Source organism: Centruroides vittatus, unplaced genomic scaffold (assembly GCF_030686945.1).
Source record: "Centruroides vittatus isolate TY-2023 unplaced genomic scaffold, ASM3068694v2 contig_10, whole genome shotgun sequence".
In the NCBI taxonomy this organism is placed as follows: Eukaryota; Metazoa; Arthropoda; class Arachnida; order Scorpiones; family Buthidae; genus Centruroides; species Centruroides vittatus.
The window spans coordinates 2,792,800-2,815,465 of NW_027120658.1; the positions used below are offsets into that span (position 1 = coordinate 2,792,800).

The 22,666-nt window shown below is 23.9% G+C and overlaps 1 protein-coding gene across 4 annotated transcripts in view; it reads left to right on the plus strand.

Moving 5' to 3' along the window:
- The window catches only part of LOC136971950 (ETS homologous factor-like), an 82,331-nt gene that overhangs the window by 26,822 nt on the left and 32,843 nt on the right, over nucleotides 1-22,666 (plus strand). Inside the window, exon 1 of one of the 4 annotated variants that reach the window (XM_067266711.1) lies at nucleotides 18,962-19,120. The exons of the other annotated variants lie outside the window; for them this stretch is intronic. Coding sequence (XP_067122812.1) covers nucleotides 19,086-19,120 — 35 coding nt within the window. The 5' untranslated portion in view covers nucleotides 18,962-19,085. Of the gene's footprint in view, nucleotides 1-18,961; nucleotides 19,121-22,666 lie in introns of those variants that run through there. 4 annotated transcript variants of the gene reach the window in all.

Below are 22,666 nucleotides of genomic sequence, written 5' to 3' on the forward strand. Positions count from 1 at the left end.
ATAACAAAAGAAAAGTCCAACAGTTCCATTTACGTGAGGCAGACAACTGGAACAACAAAAATCAATTGTCACTTGCCTAAAAGGATTTAGTCGACAACAATGAAGTGTATTCCATATACGTCCTATTTACCAATATACACACAGAAAAAAATATATATAAGACGAAGACTATAATTGCAACGTTTGTCCTTGTAAAATAAAAAATAAATAAATAAAAAATTAAAGGAGGTGAGCGAAGAGTGTTAAAGAAATCCATTGTTTAGTAAATTTTATCCCGAACTACCTACACTTTTTGATAAAATACACTTAAAATTCGACTTAAATTTTCAAGGAAGTGGCATATATTTTCTTAAAAATTATTTTTATATAATTTTTTAATAATTAATTTAAAATACAAAAATCTGCGTATCTTATCTATTAAATGAGACTTTTTTCAATATTATATACCAGTTTTGTTACTTTTATTTTAAATTAAGACTAGAGGTCTCCACACTTTAAATGTCATTGCCCATTTTGGGGTGGGAGGATAATTTTTACACACTATTATATATAACAATTTTTTAGAGTAAAATATAACATTTACACACTTTAATACACATATATTTATTGTCTTTTGTATTATTTAAAGGTATTTAGTTTAGTATGAGTTATATGAATTTTAAATAAGTCGGTAAGTGTAATTTTCACAGATGTTTTTGACAGACAGATGTGCTACCGATTGCTGTTATTTTTCCACTCCTCACACAATTCTATGCACTTACCCAAACCGTCCCTCTATAACGATACCCAGATTGTGGCCACTCACCTAGCTTGGCGACCTATTTCTACTAGGAAGGTCTAGGTGGGTTGGTTAGTTAAATATAACTTGGTAAAGCTATTGGATGATAATGTACAGCGTCATCAGTCAAAGTCAGCGTAGTTCCGTACAGATATGTACTAAGCTTGATTTCGCTGATAAATTTAATACAAAATAAAATAATATATATTTTTTTCTTAAACATAACTTTTCCCATATCTCGAGTCGTATTTTATGTTGATTTTTTCGAAATTTTTTTCTGTAAAAAAAACAATGATAAATGAAGTTAATTAAAGTATATAATTCTTTATTTAAATAAATTTTTTATGATTTTAAATCAGGAATAAAGAGTGATTAAAGTTCATTATGGTAAAATAAAATAGGATTTACGTAAATTAAAATTTTTAAACTTGTAAATTTTCTTTGTAGTCATATAAAATACACTAAACGGATAAAATTATATTTTTGTAAACTTTTTTATATCAGGATCAAAATTCTTGGATTTAAGAAAAATTATAAGTCCATTTAATTTTATTGCCTTATTATTATCGGTTTTATATACCTATTGTCTTCTCTATTATTCGAGATAAGTAATCGAGATAGAATAATAGATTTTTTCCTTAATATCTTTAATTTTTCTTTCAAGGTTTCCTAAAATCAGAAATGATTTTATATTCCATTAAAATAATATTTTAATAGCTTTATAAAGAGAGAACTTTTTCAAGATTATTTCCAAAAAAAAAAGTGTTCCTCCGTAGTAATTTAAGCTCTATCATATTCTACGAATTATAGAGCATGTAACTTCAAGAGTTTACAAGAAATATACCATTAAAAATCATCTTTAATGATATCTGAAGGGTTGTAAATTATCTATTTAATATTTTAAATATAACTAAACACTTAAAAATTATTTTTTAAATACAGTAAATTATTTAAAAATTCGTTTATAAGAGAGTGTCACAGGTTAAGATTTGTTTTTAAATTTTTATTCTAAAAATTCATTTAATGATTTTTATAAGGGTTTTATTTAACTTTATATAAATTTTATTATTCTACTGTGAAGTGTTTATAAAATATAAGGCTGCTCTGTTTATTAATATATTAATTAAAAAATGATTAAACACATAGAAGATTTTTTAATATTTTCTATTTACGATTAATTATAAGTCGCATATTTCATTTAATATAAGTTTATGTTTCATAAAAATCTATTGGTTGATAATCTGTGATAATTTTTAAACTCGTTTAATGATCAGTCAGCTAGAAAAGGTTGAAAACCTCTGTTCTAAATAAATGTAGGACTATTAATTGCTTAATGATTTTATTTATTTTACTTTCATTAACTTGATATTTTAATTATTTTAAAATTTAAATAAAATTATTCACATAATTTTAATATATTTTAAATCATTTTACAATTTACTTATATCTTAATATAAATACATAAATTTCACACCTGTAAGCCTCATATGTACAGATTAACCTCTTCGAATTTTATATTATTTCTGTTTATTATTTATTATTCACCCTCTTCTGGATAATTAGAAGATAAGTAGACAGAAAATATTAATGTATGAATATTTTCTGGTTATTCCTCTGTTCTATTCATATAAAAATATGTAAATATGCAAACAGTAGCCAGAAAATGTTATTAAATAGAGGAAGATAGGAGAATAAGTTTAGAAAATATTATTATTATTATTTTTTGTGTTAAATAAAATGTCACCAGGTTAAATATCTATGATGTCAAGGCTGAGAACACGTATATAATCAATTTATACTAAACAATTGCAACACGAATAATAAATTTTTAATTATTTATTTATTTATTTATTATTATTCTCAAAATATGAAATTTCAATTTAATTTTCTTACAAATAAAAAATTTAATTTCGTTTTATTAATATAATCTTAATTAAAATTAGTAGAAAAAAATTCCTTTATATATATGTAATTACAATTATAGGTGTTTATAGAAAAAAAAAGGATAAAATTCTAGATTTATATTGAATTAATAAAATATTTTTTATATTAAAATTTCATGCTTGATTCAACAGGATCGAGTTAAGGCCTTAGGTCCTAAGCGATAAATAGTTGAATTTTTTTTTTTAATTAAGTTTTCTTGTACAATTTTATATATATATATATATTTTTAAATCGTATTTACCTATAATTTTAATTAAAATTCTTCTCAAATTTCTAAAGTTTCTAAAGATATTTATTGAATTTATATTATTTACTTTTTCATTAACACAGTTTTGATAGTGTAGCCTATATAAGATTTTTATTTAGTCTGGTGTATTTTTTCAGCTGCGTTTGATAGTCTCCCATAACTATAAAATTAGGCCAGTTAGCGCATAATAAGGATAATAAAAAATAAACAAAAAAAAGAATTAAGCTTGACTGAAGTAATGATTTTAAGAACTACAAGTGGTCGTTAGAAATATGGGTCAAAGGATTTTTTTTTTTTGTAAATCTATTCATAGTTATATAAATATTAGATAAACAATTAAAAATGCTCAAAGGAAACAATATTTTATTAATTTTTTAATTAAAAAAATCAGTATATTTTATACTATAACAGGGAAAAACCCCTAAGTTGAGTTCTGGTTAACGTTTTAAGGATTGTTTAGTGAATAAAAGTACTTTTAAAAAATTTGAATTTTAAAATTGGATTTTCTTTTAAATGGCATCTGCAATTTCTTAAGATGTTTACATCAATTTAATAACCTTACCTAACCAGTTCATTTATATATATTTTCTACTGTACTTTGCCTCGGAGGCTTACTAGTGTTTTACAGGCTATATCAAGGCTGCTGCTGAATTGAGAATGTCCTTAATCTCTCCCTTTAAGGCCTCCCTTCATAATTTTGTGTCATCTGATTTTTATACATCGGTATATAAACGATTCGAAAAAAGTTGTTGAGTTTTATTAACAATTATAAATACATTAGTATCGTAAAATTGAGTAATAAAATTCAAATTTTCTATATGCAATAAAAATGTTTTTGCATTGTAAACCAGCAAAATTTTTTTTTGCATTTTTTTTTTGCATTTTTTTAAAATAAAATTTAAATCTTGAAAAATTGATTTTTTTTATCTTTTTAATGTCGGTTTTAAATTAATTCAATAATGGTAATGTTTATTAGAAAAAAGAAGCTCCGTTTTTTCAGTTAATTACAATTAATTTTAATTTTAATTAACTATTTTAACAAAAAAAATGTATTTTTTAATTTCAATTTTTAAGCTAAAATTTAATTTTATTTAATAATAATAATAATATTTATTGGTAAAAAAGGGAAATATCCCGTTGTCCAATAAAAATTATTTTGTAATTATAACAAAGTTATGATATTTTATAAATTCTTCCATGATTTTTGCATGTTTCTTTTTATTATAATTAATGACTTAGTTATGTTTATTATATTGATCTATACGTAATTTTAATTTTTCTTAATTTTATTTTTAATTTATATTATTTTAGAATAAAATAAAACTTCTTGGAAATTACCCATTTATTTGCTTCGATAGACTTTTCTTTTAATATGCCTGTAGCAAGAACAAAGTAATAATAATTATAATTAAAAGATAAAATTTTTAAAAAATAAACTTCCATAGTTCTCTTTTATATAAGTATATTAATAATAGTCATTTAGAATAAAAAATAAAGAATGATATACCTTAATTATTCTTGACTATTTTATATTATATATCCTGTTAGGAACATTATACTTTGTTATTTTAAAAATAACAAAGTATAAATGTTCCTAAATAAAGTATAAATTTATGCTTAAAATATTTAATTTTAAACAAGTAAAAGTGGGATTAAGACACTTTAAATTAGTGTATTGTGTTAATTTATATTTATAAGTCGATTTTAAATAATTTTCCATAATTAGATTTATTTATTAATTTTTTTAATTTACTAACTGCAGAACCATTGAATAAGACAGGAACTTAACAGAAAATTAAAATGGGAAAATAATTTTTCAATTCAATTTTCGAAGGTCACACCTTAAAATCGTGTAAACAGATTTAACGTGTGACCTTCGAAGTGTATATTAAGTTAAATCTCTAATGTGCATAAGTAGCTTTAATCTTCATTAATAAATAAATAAACAAGTAAAACGATGTCACCGGAAGTTAATGGACTTTATAATCGATCTGTAACGATATTATAAATGAATATATCCGTTCTAACACGAAAGAAAGATGAGGAATGTCGTTTCGATACTTTATATACGACATGCTGAAATGACAAGATTAATTATTTATCGTTTCTTCGATGATGCAGTGTATTTTTTATGTGTTAGAAGCGTTAACTCGTTGATCATTCACACACCATTATGCCCATTGCTCTTCCTTCTGTTCCATTTGGCATAATTTACATTAATTCTATGCACCAATCAAAATATATTTACTAACAAAACTTACTCCCTACAGAAAAATTTAAAGGGTGATGCAAACTATTCTTCCAAATTTAAAATTAATTTAATAAGAGTTTTTATTCTCTTATATAATATAAAATTATATATTCAATACTTAAGTATAGATTATAGCTAATAACACGTTGGTGTGGGGTGAAATTTAAAAAAATTAGTCGGTAGAAACAAAATTAATGCGCGCTGTATACTTAATTAATGTATCTGCTGCGTGTATAATTGTACAAAATAATAAAGAAGTGATTGCAATTTTGGTGTTTTTGATTCAAGCTTTTATTAATTCGCAAATTTACAGGAGAGGAAAGATAATTTACAAGAGTTATCTTGCCTAGTATGAGGATAAATTGAAGGAGTTTAGAATCTTATAAACAGCAGAACACTTGATTTATAAAAATATATATATACTTTATTATATTTTTATACACTTATTAACATCACTATAGCCTCTCCATATACAACTCCACATTTTTAATCCTCCCTTTTTCTATTGAAGGGACTTGGAAGGAGGACTTTTAGAAAGCTATTTTTAATACTTTTGCAAAAATATTAATGGTTGTAAATAATTATTTATAATAATTTCAATGTATTATATAAAATAATAATAGTAAATTTTTCATTAATGTTAACTACAGTATTGAAGAAGAATTGGCGTTATCACTTATGATAAGATCAGTTGTTATTAGATAATGTCAAAGTTAATCTAATACTTGCATTATATCAATTTTTGGGTTAGTTTAAATGTAGAAAAATTTAATTTAAATGTTATTAACGTAAATATAGGCTAATATATAATTATATAATTTATTCGTTTAACATTCCTTTAAAATCGATCAGACTTCTCAAAATTTATAAGGATTTTTTAAAATAATATTCATTCATCATCACTCTGTTGTGTTTTAATGATAAATTATTTTATAACAAAGGATTAAAGACATTTAAAAAATCAATATAAATTTAACATTTGAAGGCAAAAACATACATAAAATTTTATTTAAAAACAACATTTCAAATATATCTGATGATAAATCTTAGTTGAGACTCCTGAAAGCCTATCTTTGATAATACTGCAGTTGCACACCCAAATGGGATTCTGATTATCTATCACCTGTGACAGCTTCATTTCTCTACAACATCCACTTACTGACATCTGTAATCTTATGATATTAATCTTGGTCTGGTGTTTCTTACTTTTATCTGTCACTCTTTCAAAACTACATCATCTGTCAATTATTATCCATCAATCCTTTGTTGGCATAACTCTAATTAAAATTTTTCATTAACCTCAGGGCTAAATTTAGTTACATTTATATTAAAAAAATCCATTATTTTTAATACATTTTTCCACAAAATATTCTTTTTACGAACATCTTTCACTGTGTGTTAATTGTAAACATAATATATTGACTTGTTCGTGGTGCGCATTATAATTGAGTACACTTTACAGCCTGTGTAGTCCTATTATTTTATGAATAATCTTATATCAAAATATATTTTTTCCAGCTTACAGCATTTCCTATAACCTTAACTAATTATAAACCTTATAAAATTTTAATTGGGTGTATTTTTTTTATTGTGGGGGTGGTCTACTTTTCTCATTTGGCAATTTTCTGTATAAAGAGCAAATGAATTTTTACGTTATATCAACTATCAAACCTCATAAATATATTATTATAGACCCGAATAATTACATTAAACTAGTGTTAAGACACAGTAAAACACTAAGCAAGCTGTGTTTGCATTGTAATGGAAACGTGTATAAACAGAAGCGAATGCTAGATAGAATCGTTTCGCAATGCCTACTTCTTGTTGATAAATAATTGAAACACATTTATTATATTTTTATACTTGAATAGCAAAAGGAAGAAAACAAACTATTCGTCATTTGTATCTAACATTATTGTTATCTTGTCAAGGATGTGACATCGCGCTAACTCCTGTAACATGTAAGATATATAGTAACACATTCTTCCCTTGTTAATATGTGTCAAGTGAAAATGCCGCTTTTGTGGCATGAAATTAAACCATTTAGTTAAGACACTTTATAATCGGTAGTATCCTGCATTATGTCAGAATTCATCTTTAAATTAATTCCCTTTTTTATACGTTAAATATGCTATTTATTTTATCCCTTTGATATCTAATTTATAGCTAAAAATATCATTTATCTATAAATGTAAAGCATTTAAGCTGAATTTATTAGGATTTTTCTAAATATACCCTTTGTTTATAAATTATAATAAATATCGAATTTATTTATGTAGAAAGTATTAAAAAACAAATTTTTTTTAAATAATGAAAGCATTATTTTATGTTTTTCATGAGTAATTTAATATAATACAACTGAGATTTTGATTAAATATCATATTTATTAACCGACAGTTTGACTAATAGTCACATCCTGTGACTACTCTCACTGTCATATAATATCATAAAAATAAAGAAAACTCCGGAGGAAGTTCATATCTTATCACTTATTTTTTTAAAAAATAAATAGAAAGTAAATTTTTAAAAATTTTTTAATTAAATACAATTAATTAAGCTTTTCGTTTCAAATTGTAATAAAAGTTTTCTGGTTGTTTATTCTAAAACTTACAATATTTCACTTTTAATATAAAATATACCCTTTATAAATCGATTTTTTTCTTAATATTTGCATTTATTTATTAAATTTACGCAATTTTTATTGAAGAATTTAACTCTCTCCCCTCATTGTTGATAGATTGAGCCATATATTATGGGTTTCCTACAACTTGCATAACGAAGTTTCGAAATAAATGTATGAAAGAAGAGAAAAAATAGATCAAAATACCAAGAATAGGAGACAAGAATTTGATGAAAATAGTGGGCCTCTTCTTTCAAAAACAGGAAAACTTCTTTCAATAAAAAGTTATCAAACTTAAAAGGATTTAATGTTGCCCTTATATTCAGAGCGCATTGTACTTTTTACGAAACAGGGCCTATATCAATATATTTAGTTACAAAAATCAGGTTAGGGGTCCGCTATTTGCCTTAAGCATGGGGCCCCATCTATCCCACACTTGATCCTTTTTCCAGCTGCATGTCCAGAACAAAACTGGGCCAAGAGAAAGACATGAAAAACAACAAAGAGCGAACATGTTTGACATATCTGTTCGATACAGCAGCAATCCTCCCACCTGCTGACCGCATTCGCCAAGCTTCATACTTCCCTATTGACCTCCACCTTCAACTTCTTTGTCTAAATTCGACTCTCATCTTAAACTTAGAAAGTATTTTCTTTATATTTAGAGCCGCAGCTTTCTTTTCTAACGCGAAATTCTATTCGTAGATCGTCACAAGAATAAATTTCATACTCCAATTACACGAAACAATATATTTTTATACTTATAATTCCGTACAGGGTCTCGATTTTTACATCAATTTAACTGAAAAATTAACAAGAAAATCTCGTTAAAAATCGAAATTGATGATGATTTCTAGAGTAAAGATGCTGAGAGAATACAAAAAATCTTGAATACCTTGGTTAAAATTAAGGAAACTTGCACACAAAAGCAAAATTCTAACTCGTTAATTTATCTATTGAACTTCATTTCATAAAAGCATTATTAATTTTAAACGTTTGCTGAACAATTAGGGTGGAGTCGCGTAAAGAGAAAAATTAGAAACGAGTAAGAAAAAAATAAAAAATAATACACTAAGAGCTAGCTAGTTATTAATGGATGAATAATGTATGAAGAGTTAAACAATAAAATACGCATATTTTAAAATATAATTCGTATATCTGCAATGTTGTAAGGAAACTATTTAATTTTCAATACACAGGGGTATTATTTAATACTTTCGTTATATTAAAAGCGTTAACAGAGTGTTTGTAACTTTAAAAACAAAGTCTAAACTCGTATAATTTTATTATTGTTTTATTGTTTCCTTTTTTTTTTAATTAAAGGAATAGTAACTAACTGGATGCAAGTTCAAAAGGAAAGTCTATTCGAAGGCAGTACAAATTCGTATATTAATTGGTTCGGTGACATTTCCGTGTAACACTGCCCTGGATACAACCCCCACTGTGGACCCCTTCTTGTCTCATGGGCTCGGGTTCCAGGCCACTAACCTTTATTCTGACTCATGCCAGAGGCTTTAATTCTACCTCGTTCTATACAACATATTCTCTAGTGTATTAAGTAGAAAGGTGCTTCTTTATTTCCTCGTTGATAGTTTTTCTAAGAATTTTTCTAGATATAGGATGTTATACATAACTCGTTGTTTATTATCTATTATTAGATTACATCTGATAGTTTTTATTAATTATTAAATTTATAATTAATAATTCCTTTTTTTAATTTTAATGTCAATTCTTAACTTGCTTCGAGGTGTGTTCTTACTTAAGGCTTTAAAAGGGCTTTAAAAAACCGAGACCTTAAAGAGAATAAGTATTATATACACGATATTTATTGTTCAAAAACTTGAATATAAGAATATATAATGTTATTTTTTTTGTTTACACATGGATAAAAGTTATTAAATTTAATAAGAATTTTTATGTTAGATAATGTTAAATAAGGCTTTTACTGATAGGAAGATATGTCGTGTTAATTTATAATTTATTCTAATTACTTTAATAATTAACTGAATAATTAATAGTATGAATAATTAAGTATTTATAATTCTTCTATATTTGCATATTTGCGTTCAATAAGTTAATGGAGAACAAAATAATTTAAAATGATTTAATTTATTTGATGTAAAGATAAGTCTCTACCCTAAAATTTTTTATGAGAATTTATGAATATTTAATTTAAAATTAATTATATTTTAAACTTTAAAAGCTTTTGATGTTCCTTTCCTACAAATCAATGTGATTGAATCATTTTTGATTGATTTGTAGGGGACATCAAAAGTACACCATTTGGATCACCTTCGATGAAAGTGCACTCGTGAAATTTTAATATAGTAATTTTGATGAAATTTTCAATTAATATTGATTAGATACATAGTGATTTAATTTAGAAATTCATTGATATAGTTAATCAGATCTACAATTAATTAATATACAGAATGATATAGTATAATTAGATCGTACTGCCCAATATGCGCAGTTGGGCATAATGGGCAGCTAGTTTATATATATGTATATATATATATATATATATATATAGTATACAGTATAATATAAATAGATATTTATTCAGTTAGTTACTGCAAAATTTAACCGAATATTCGCTTAAATTAAGAGTTCTGTGCTGAAAATTAAGTTTAAGTTCTTATAGAGTCGTACAGTACATATAAAGTGAATAATTCCTTTAACTATTTAATAAATCTTGCTTTAAATTTGACTTTTTACCGTATTTGTAGATCGATGATCTTAAATAAAATGAATAATATCGCTAAAAATCTAGATGTTTTTTCATTATTTTTCTGAAAAATAAAGATATTACATCTGATTTCTGTCCTTGATTAACTCGGTGAATATCGTATAAACAATTAAGTTGAATAATTTTTATAGTTTATATTTATTCATAGAAAAATAAATACGTAAATTAAACGATAAAGTCATATCTGACGATGTATCGCTGATAAAAAATTACAGGATTTGAATAATTTTCATAAAAAGGAAATGAATATAAAAATGGTTACAGTTAATTTAAATGAGTTTAATTCTATGTTTAAATCTTTACAAATTTTTTAATCAAGTAAATAATTTCTAGAATAATTTCAATTAATTAATTTAATTTATAATATTTAAAAGCTAAAAATAGACAATAATACACAGTCTACCCACGAATATTTTTTATTCTGCTTTATGCATATTCATTGAGAATAATACTAATTATTGGTGTAATAAATTATATTATTTATATATAAATTAGTTATAAATCTACGCATTTTAATTAGTATCGGTTATATAACAATACCGTAATTTATATAGACATTACGTCTCCTAGTATAATTAAAATATATTTATTTTAATTCTATAATTTCGTGAAGTATTTTACTATTTGAAGAATTCCTTAATACTTGCTACCTAGAAAACACTAAGAAGCAAAGTGTTATGAAATTAGAAGGTCTGAAAACAAGCACTTTGAATATTGTTTTTTTGACATTGTGTTTACTTTAGTTTATTCGAATTGTGTCCTCGGTAGTGGATGCCATATTTGTAGAAGTACTCCAAGGTGCAACCATGTTTGCATAGTTGCAAATACGTTCTTAATGATAAATATAGCTCTTCTTCTTAAGTACAATAGTCATTGTGTTGTTCTATGACGTAAGTATGCGGTGTTTGTACCCCTTTTTTTGGAGGACAGAAGGACTATTATAGATACTTCTATTCTTCATTGGGAAAGCACTAGTCAACCATCCATGAGATGTCGCAATATTAGTTACGTGATTTCATCAAAACTAGTTGATGACGTCAGATGATATACAAAAGGGTCTTTCAAGGCCTTTGCATAATATAACAAAGATATGGACGATTATTAATGATTTCATATATATCATTATTAGGGAAAAATATATTCGAATTTTAATAATAGAATAATAATAATAATAATAATTTAGACAAGAGTTAATGCCATAACGGGAATAAATTTATTAAAATTTTTATATTAATTTTTTAAAATAAATTCGTGATTTTTGTTTTCAATATTGACATAAATAAATGGTGATAAACGTTTTTAATTATGAATTCAATCTTAATGACATTATTTACTGACTAAATTATGATCATTTTAATTGTAAATTAGATAAAAATAGAGATGTTTATTATCTTATTTTAAATCAAAATATATTCTCAAGTTATGTAAAAATTTAATTATGATTCATAACCTGAGATGGTGAAGATCGTTATCCTCTAAGAACTGGTTTCTTTGTAAAATACCAAACTTATCAAAATTGGTAAATTCTCCCCACAAAATATGTCTCATATTTTAAAAATGCATACAAAAATAGAAATTTTATAAATTATTTTAATATATATTTAATTTATTGGTAAAAATTTCGTGGTAAATTATCATAACTTCATTATTAAATGAATGAAAATTTTACAGTTAACACTTGAAGAAAATTGTATAACTTGTTTTGTATAATGGAATTTATGAGAATACCCCCAGAATACTACCCGCAATATCGTTAGTAATGGCTATTTTTTAAAAATATTTTCTTAGAAGATTCTAATTTATATTATATTTAACATTTTTATGTATGTAACGAACAGACAAACACCCGTTCTATAATGTACTGAATACATCCACGGTGGCCAAACTGCTGCTCTTCGACATCCTTCTAGTATATCAGACCCCTAATTATCACTTGGGGGTAGGACTTTCTATATGTACTGTACAGTATATAGGCTCCCACGTGTTTCTGGTACGCAGTGTATGGCACGTATCGTGACAAAGTTCGTATGTGTATAAACTTTTTATACATTGCTGTAAATATAAAGAAAAAAATATTTATAATAATTATTATATTTTAAAAAACTTTGATTCAACAGAAAATAAATAACAAAGTTCATAAGTAGACCTAAAATGTAGGATGATGTAAATATTGCGACAGTCAAGCTGCAAATAAACATTTTCGTCAAGCTTCTGTTTGTATAATACTGTTAGTGCCTATCCTCTACTTCACAAGAAGTCCTAAAAATCTTTCTTAGAACTTAAGTAAATTTAAATATTTAAGTAATAAAAAAGAAGCAATGAATATCTTCTTTAAAAAAAATAGAAGCTTCTAGTTTTAACTGTAGTTTAAATATTTAAAAATTAAACAGTTTTTATGAAGTCTTTATAAGTTCTTTTTTTAGTTATTTTTAAGATAGGCATTAAGGTAGGTATAAGGTAAGGTAATATGTTTAAGATGGCTCTAAACCTATCTATCAAGTCGTATAACTGAACAATGAGGTATACAAATCTTTAAATTCCTCTCTTTCGTGCTTTCTATGACGTAGAACTTACCTACACGTATCAAAATAGGTTTTACATCATGGATAACCCACAAGTCAAATATCTTAGTATCATTGACGTTGTGGGCCACTCCGGTGTGTAATACAGTCAAATTTCTACCAATGGTCACCTCTAAAAGGCGGCCATTTTTTCAGGATCCTTCTTTTTGAAATGCATACAAGAAACGGCAACCTGTGAATAGCGGCCACTAAAATGGCCTCTATTCACAGGTTGAACTTGTATATATATATCATAAAGAAGGAGCGTATTATATACAGTATATTTCGGTAGAATTTGATATAAAATTATTTAAATTTTTTATTAAATATATAATTAAATTGAATCATTTGTTCTACTTACACTATATTTTATAAATTAAAAAATCTTTTCATACTTTGTAATTAAATAAATTTTGTTAAAATAAGTAAAGTTTTAAATTAATTTTCCTTATTTATTTATACGAAAATAATTATTTTAATACGTATTTTTAATTCAAAATTAGTATATAGACAGACTTTCGAAGTTAAAAATAATATATACTTGTATATATGGTTAAAATATATATTATTTTATTATTGTATAATATATTTTCTTCAATACTTACTAAATTATATATAAATACATATAAAGTCTCGCAATATTCGCTAGTTTACCTTGATTGAAGTTGTCTGAGTTTATATAGCTTTTGATGGTTTACAAATAAAATAAAATAAATTAAAATTAAACTTCCGTAAACAAACAAATATAAATTTCAAAATACGAAGATTTTTTTTGTATATATATATGTGTGTTTTTAATTATAATTAAATATTGCATAAGATATGACCCTTTTTTTACTTGAATTTTTAAGTAAAAAAAGGGTTTGAAGTTTATCTCTTATCATTTATTTTAAAGTTAAAACATTGTAAACAAATTAAATTAAATATTTTAAAATGTAATTTTTTAAAATTTATTTTTATATTAGGTAAATAATTTAAAATCTTAAAAAATAAAATAATAAATTAATTAATGTAAAATATATTTTTTTAAATATTACAACTAATTTTTGTTAAATTAATTGATAAAAAATCTTCTCCAACTTTATCAATTTTCTGGTAATAAAATATTTTAAATTAATTATGTTATTTTTAAATAATTAAGCTATACTTGAAAATGTTAATAAATAATTTATTAAAGTTAATTTTATAGCTCTATTTTTACTAGGGATAAAAATATTTATTTCTTATTTGTAGCGGATTTAATAATATTTTCAATGATAAAAACGTAAAAAATATATAGAAAATTGTATAAAATTATTTTATTAAAGTTATATTATCAAAATTTATTATATTGTTTTATAAGATTTTTATTATTATTTTAAAAATCAGGCTGAAGTTTTGACTAATATTAATCCTTTAAAAAACTTTTCTTAATTTATCATAGATAAATGATAATTTAAATATAATTTTTTTAATTTGATGTACTAATAAATATGTTATTAAAGTTTTTATTTAAAAATATAAAAATAAAATATAGATTAATCACTTTACATTATCTTTATAAATTGGCACAAAGTAGGATGTCAGACATGTGTTGATACCCTGAGGTTTTGCAGTTCAGCACTACTTTAAAACATTGCTATTGATAAATCCGTCTTCATTTTATATATTTATATACGTGTAAATATTCATGAATATGTCATTAATATATAAAGTCTTCTATTCCTATTTACTCGCTCCTGAATTTTTATTTATAAATATTTATTTTACGTGAAGCTAGCTTTTTAATTATAAATTTCTAATTGATTTTCCAGGCTTAACGTCCATATTAAATATTCATTTCTTCCCAAATTTCTCTACCAATAACGAATATAAAAATTGCTAAGGCATATTTTAACTCGTAATTTTTTTCTAATTTATTAATTATTAATATATAATTAATAAAGAAATATTCTTAGATATACTTTTAGATTATAATTTAATCATCGCAAGCTTGTTTCTTAACCAACAAATATATATATGGGTCTATACATTTTTTTATTTTATAAATTACTTTATTAAGTAGTTTTAATGTATCTTATTTTTATAAATTACCTTTAATAACTCCATAAACATGTAAAAAAATAATTACTGTTTAAAGTCGAGAATTTAAACTTTTTTCCAATATTTTAATTATCCGTATAAAAAATTCTAATAAAATAATGATATAATATCACATATATTCTTTGGAAAAGTTAAATTTCTCTATTAATTCGAATGTAAAGAGCTTATTGATTTAATTTACCTAAATGTAAATGCTAAGAACGTAACAATGGTAAGTTGTTTGAGGCTTTAAGCAAGCCTAAACTTGCAAGGCCTCTTTTTATATAATATAAGGCCTATATCACAGTGCACCTGATAATATACAAGAATTAACTTCCAGTACTTAATATACAGCAGAGTATAGACACGCACAAATACATATGCATATGTATTTGTGCGTGTCTAAAGTTCTTAAAATCTCTAGGCCCTAGGCAAAACGTAAATTATGTATGCTTAAAACCTCCACTAGCTAAGTGGTAAATTTATTCCTAATTTAGAAACTTTAAGCTAACTAAAAAATTTCTAAAGAGCTTCATAATCTGAAGCAAAAAAAGGCCAAGAAACTAAATTAGTTCTGAATTAAAAATCCTCTGTAAACCTCTATAAAGAAATTAATATCCTATAGATAAATATATTCTTTTTTTAAATTTTAAATAATGGCTCATAAACATCGCGGATAACATCGGTTTACAATAAAAAAATAATAAATCATCATCTCATATCATGAGGAACATCATGCCATAAAAATGATATGTCCTTGGTTTTAGTTTCAAAATATGCTTAGAATTATGACGATTTTAGAAATGAATTTTATTTAAAGATATATTTATGTAATTGTATACATAATCATAATAAAATACATTTCTAAATATATATTTTTTAATTTATAAGAATAAACTTTGCAAAGACCACTTGAGCTTCCTGTAAGGAAACCAATCTTTCGTGGCAACGTTCTTTGAAAAACCATAAGAATTATGCCACCGTTTGAAAAACCATAAAAATATAATTTAATATTTTAAATTCTCATTAATTTTTATGTAAGTTAGAGTAATTATAATGTTAGAAAAAAGTATAAAATGTGTACAGTACTGTACATGAACGTGTTACATACTTTAATCAGATCCATCAAAGTTTAACTCGGTAGAAGTTGTTTCGGTTTACTAATTTATGAAATTTATACGAGTATTTACATGATAATTTAATTCATTTTATCATTACATTAATAAATCGAGTAGCAATCGATGATTTAGTATTGAGACTATTGGACTTCTTCCTCAGATTATGATTAAATTAAGACAGATTTTCTGTATAACACTTATTAAAATTTGTATTTATTTATTTTTTATCATAATTTAATTTGTATTTATAAATTATTTTTAATTACCTTCCTATCAAAATTACTTTCAAGCAAGTAACACGTTTAACAAGTTCAAGGATACGTTCCATTATTCTAATAAGCACGAAAAAAAAAAAATAATAAGATTGACCAATTTAACTATTTACAATAATTAATATTAAAATTATGCTCTGAATAATATATAATTTGCTTTATAAATATGCTATTTATGAATTTAATTTCTTTAGAAAATATAAACTACATTTGTAACGACATTTTGTGTCTACAGAAATATTCGGTATTTTTACCTTTAGTCAACGTTTTAAAAATGCAAATTGCTTAATTATTGATACAAAAAATCTTATTTTTCTAAGTATTATGCTTATTTTTATTAATAATTAAATCAAATTTAAATTTAAACTTAATTTATAAACCTTATCGATTCGAAGAAGTGAAGTCAAAATATCAAGACATGCAGTCTATAAATCCCGTTTTTCATCAAGATTATTTTAAAATATATTATTAATTTTAATTATATTCGTAGTAAAAATAAATTTACATTAAATTTTCTCGTTATATTTACATTTATTTCTCCGAAAAATCATAATTTACTATATTTTATGAGTTAAATCATCCTGTGGTTACGAATTAATGAGTTTACATATATTTCGAAATTCTTCCCAAATTAATTATTCATAATAATTTATAATCACTACTTCCAATTAATTAAATAAAATTATAATTGTTAAACGTTTTCTAAGTAATTATTAATTGTGTTTAATTATTATTCCCTAAATTTTAATTATGATAAATTCAAATTTTTGGGGGTTTGTATCACAGTTTCTGACCTCTTTCATCTAAATTATCGCCCATTAAAATTCTATATTAATATATCACTGTTTAATTTTAATTAAGAGCATAGAAATATTTGTTAAATCCATTTAATACTTCGGTTTTAAATATAATTAAATGTTAATTGCAATAAAGATGTTAAAGTCCTTTATTACCTTAAACATTATTAATCATTTTATGACATCCTTAAGATCTTTATCAACAGGAATTTTAATGCTGTATAAAATTAAATATTTTTTTAAAATGTTTTACACGTATAAAACTTACTGTTTTATACGTGTAAAGAAGGTAAATTTATTTTAAAAATCTCAAAAACTGTTTAAATATGAATCCATGCCAGAAAGAAAATCCCTTTTAAGCAAGTTTTTTTAATTTTAAAAAATTAGTTTATAAGGGGGAAAAACTAAATAATTTTTAATTTTGTTACTCTTTATTACAAAATTAGAAAAGTTAATTTCTTTCAGGTGATGATGATGATGGTGATAGCGACGTGTCACGCTTAATTTTTCTATGTATTTTTAAAATGTTTTCTAGGATAATGTTGATTTATTTATATATAGGCTACATAAATGTATTGTTTATTATACTTAACTTAAGAAACAATACTTTTATATTTAACTTTAAATATGAACAACCAAACAGAATTAGGTTACGTCGTCATTTTGAAGGTTTTAACATTAAATAAATTTGATTTTTCCTCCTCCAACAATAGCAGTTTTTATTGTTATCTTCTTTCGATTCCACATTTTTCTTATAAAATTTTTAATCTTTTTTTTTATTTCTTTATAATTCTATGGTCAATTTTTTTATTTATTACGAACAATGTACGTTTATGGAATATATATAACTTACATACACTCCATTACCGGTTTTTTTATGCAATGTTAATGATAAATTGTACGAAATCACGAAATTTTATTTTACGCTTGACCTTATTTATCGACAATTTGTTCGATTAAAAATTTTTACCTTTTTTTTAAATGTGAAATTTAAAGAAATATTTGTTTTTATTCTTTATATTTCACATATATTTACCTAGTTTACCGTTCTAAATAACTAATATATTTCTATTTTGATGTATTAAGTATTGTTATGTACTATACAATACTATATTGTATGTAGTATAGTCATGGTAAACTTATTTGCTGTGGCCCTAAAGTATAACGTATAACAGGCCCTCCCCCTCTACCAAATCACAATATATGTAAAAATATGAGGCCCTAAGCTATAGATCATAACACGAGGCTCTAAGCTGTAGACTCGACACAAGGTACTAAAGATGAGGCCTGTTTAGCTTCGTAAATACGATCCTGTCAGCTGATGGCAACACGTGTACAGATTTTATTCACCTTCCATTATATTCTCTTTAATATGAATATTAATCTGTAAACTTTATTTCATACAAAAGTCAAATTATATAATTCTTGACGAGAATCTAGTAGAAAAAATCAAATAAATTTCATAAAATATGACGTATTATATATAAAACCCGAGTGACTTTCTCGTATCTGGCGCTGAGTAAATTTTATCCGATTTTCGGTGCATTAACCAATAATAGTAAATTGAGTATTCACGTGACAATGGGAAGTTCAAAAATAAAAATCATGGAACATCATTTATGCTTTCAGTTTATGTTGAAAGTAAATGCACTGATTTATAAAATATCGAAAAAAATATTTTAGAAACATGTTTAGTATAATAATTGGAGACAGATTTTACAGGTAAATTTATTTATTTATTTGTTATTAATTGTTTATAAGCCTATATTTTTCTTTTAATAGTCTCTTTACATACAGTAATTTATATATATCATTTGATGATTTTTATAATGATCGGTTCACTTGTTATCTGTCCGATAATAAGTGAATTTAATATAAAATTTGAACGATAAGATCATGTGATACTACTCTGGCAGGGGAGAGAACAATTTTAGTATTAAGTTCCAAACTTGTTAAGCAATGACTCGTCCCTCTACAGAAAAACACATCAAAGGAATTTAGGAATATAAGATCAGGGAACATAATTAACTAAGATAATCTAATTATAAATGTAACTATTCCTCAGTTAATTATGTTTCACTTATCCTTACTTATATTCCTAGTTATAGCCCCTTAATTTTTAATAATATAACTACTAACATTCTTCTAATTCTTAGTGTTGTTCATAATTATCTTCCCCAAATCTCAGTTGTATTCACAATTACATATTCCTAAGAATTAGGGAAATATAATTATAAATATAACTAAGAATTAGCATAATATAATTAGTAATAAATTAGGAATTAGTAGAATTGGCCTATTAAATCCGAAAAAAAAACGAATGACACCCGTTATAAAAAATTATAATAAAATTCTTAGACCATTTTTAATGTGTAATTTACTAACTCCAATCTTTGTAACCACACTACTAAATAAAATATAAATTAATTTACTTTTAAATATTTTATAATGATTTTTAAAAATATTTAATGTATTTGTTATTTTTTTTTTCAAGGTTACTTTTCTTTTTATATTTAGATTATGGTAAGGTTGGTTTCTGTGTTGAGTAAACATTTTTATAGTAAATGTGCGACTAGATAGGTGTGTAAATTTATAAATTAATTTCTTAGAAATTATAAATGAAAACAATCCTTCTAAGAAATTTTAATTCCATTAAAATTTTCTGAAGTTCTGCAAAGATTTTCGTTTTAATTAATTCTTTAAAAAAATTACCTAAAGTACTTAAATTATTTCATTAAACTTTAATATAAAAATTTAAAAATTTTACTAGTATAAAAATTAAAACAATTAATTTTCTAAAAATTTTATATATAATTTTCAAGGATATAAATATTATCTTTAAATTAGAATTGACACGAAAGGATTTTTTAAAAACATATTTTAAGTATAAATTACGCGATTAAATCCGTTTAATATTTAAAATTTGTGATTTATCGCGTCATAAAATTCAAGAATATTTCCAAATTTATTTTCGTTTTTAATGCTTAATTCTCTAAAATCCCTTGATTTATATATGAAATTATGCAATTCAAAATAAATGCATTAAACATCGAGAATTTATTTTAATGCAATTTAATTAAGAGTAAATTTGCAGTTGTCCTTGGCATCAAAGCCAAACCCTTTAGAATGAAATTCATTGTCATTGATTGGTTTATAAAGTTTTGATTTGGCTACAACTTAATAGCGCTACATTCGTAATTTATACGTATTATAAGAATTTATTTTTATTTTAAAATATATTTATATAAATATAAATAATAATAATAATAAAAATCATGTGAACTTCAGGTTTTCACTTCATAAAATATTCATTTCTTCGCTCATCTGTTATTTAATTATAGACAATATTCTAATTTTTTAAAAATAAGAATATAGTTAAAAATTAGAAGGAACAGGATGTTTTTTTTTATATGAAATAATGTGAATCACTGATTCTTCCTTTCTACATTAGTTTATTGTTGAAAAGATTTTTTGTTTCACATTTAAAACGGAAATTAACGGTAGGAAACGAAAGTAAGAATAATCAAAGGATATCCTACAGACCATATTAATTATGCATAAAAGATAATTATCATAATAAAGCATCGTCTTCAAGAATATTTCTTAAATTTAATCAATCTTACCATTTATATTCCTATTTATTCCTATAATTAGATCCAGGACTGGATCCTAGAACATTTTTAGTCATTTCTTCAATGTCGGGGGGGTCCATGAACTATTGTATATACGTAATTAAAGAGGGGATTTGCCAAAAGTATATTGTACACAACATGAAGGGGGTCAGAATTGTCTTAAGAGCTGTACAGGTAATTAATGGATGGATCGTATAAAATATTTATTGTAAATAATATAAATGCACTTATTAATAATTTAACGAATGATTTAGATTCGAATCTACCAAGGTCAGTAAAGAAATTAAAATTAGAAACATAACTCACGTATAAAACTTTTTAAAATTGTATTACCTTAAAAATGTGATTATTCAAGAATAAAGATATTATCACGTGTAGAATAATGAAAATAATATTTGTAAATTAAGAATATTTAATTGGGGAGACTTAGATGAAGTGATAAAAAGAGTATTGTAAATCGAATAATTTCCATAAAATAATAAAAAAAATAATTTATATTTCTCAATATTGATTCAATTCGAAGGTTTCCTGAAATTAAGCCAATAATTTTTATCTTCTTAATTATATTTCATGAAACATTTCCATTTAAATGTTGAAATTTAGTGATATTTTTATAAGAAGAAAAATTATAAATAATTCCTAAATTAATTGACATTATAACATTGAAAATATGCCAATTATCCTAAAAAGTCCCACTTTTTTATTTTCAAGGTAACGTCGGTAAAAACTATTTTTTTTAATGGCTAAAACCACGATTTTTTCTTAAATACTTACCTTGTAAGCAAGCTTAAACTGTAATGTAAAAAAAATAATAATAATAAACTTTAAATAAGTACATACTTAAAGGAGGAGCAGACAGGAAAAAGTTTAAGAGCGTAGCTTCATTATACAGTTTAAAGGTGTAAGGTGTGACCAAACTCGCTCCTTAATTGCAATCTAAATGCAATTTGTCTAATTTTGTAGTCTGCACATCAAGCCAAGCTCATTGTATTTTATTATGTTTTGAATTTTTAGAACAACTGATGCGTGGATAACACTGTTGACAATCTCGTATCAAAATGTCATTAAAATATTAACTAACTAATCAGATGACTTTGATCGTATTTTATTTATTTAAATCTCTATTTATAAATTACTCCTTTATAATGATTATGTGAAAAATTACATTATTTTCTACAGTTAAATAAATGCAATTTTAAAAAGAATTAACAATTTTATTCGCTAGAAAATTAAAGAAATAAGTAGAAACTTTGTCTATTTTATAACTAACTTTTAAAAAACAATTTTTAATTTTAATTTAGCCATAAATTTTCAATGGGTTTATTAAGATTAAAATCGAAAAATTAAATTGTCTAGCAGTGGGCCCTGAACTTAAGGGTTACCAATAACTATAAATAATTATATATTAATAAAAATATAAATAATTATATATTAAATGGAGCCTTCAAAGGGCCTCAAAATTAATTGGCCGTTAGCCAAGAATGTTAATGTATCTTGTTTCTTTTTTTATTTTAGCTCTATATTGTTTAAAATTCAATAATGACTCGATTTATTTAAGCAAAATATCTTTAATTTATCTAATTACATAATTATATTTACTTATATGCATTCCGATTTAACATATCTCCTCAAATAC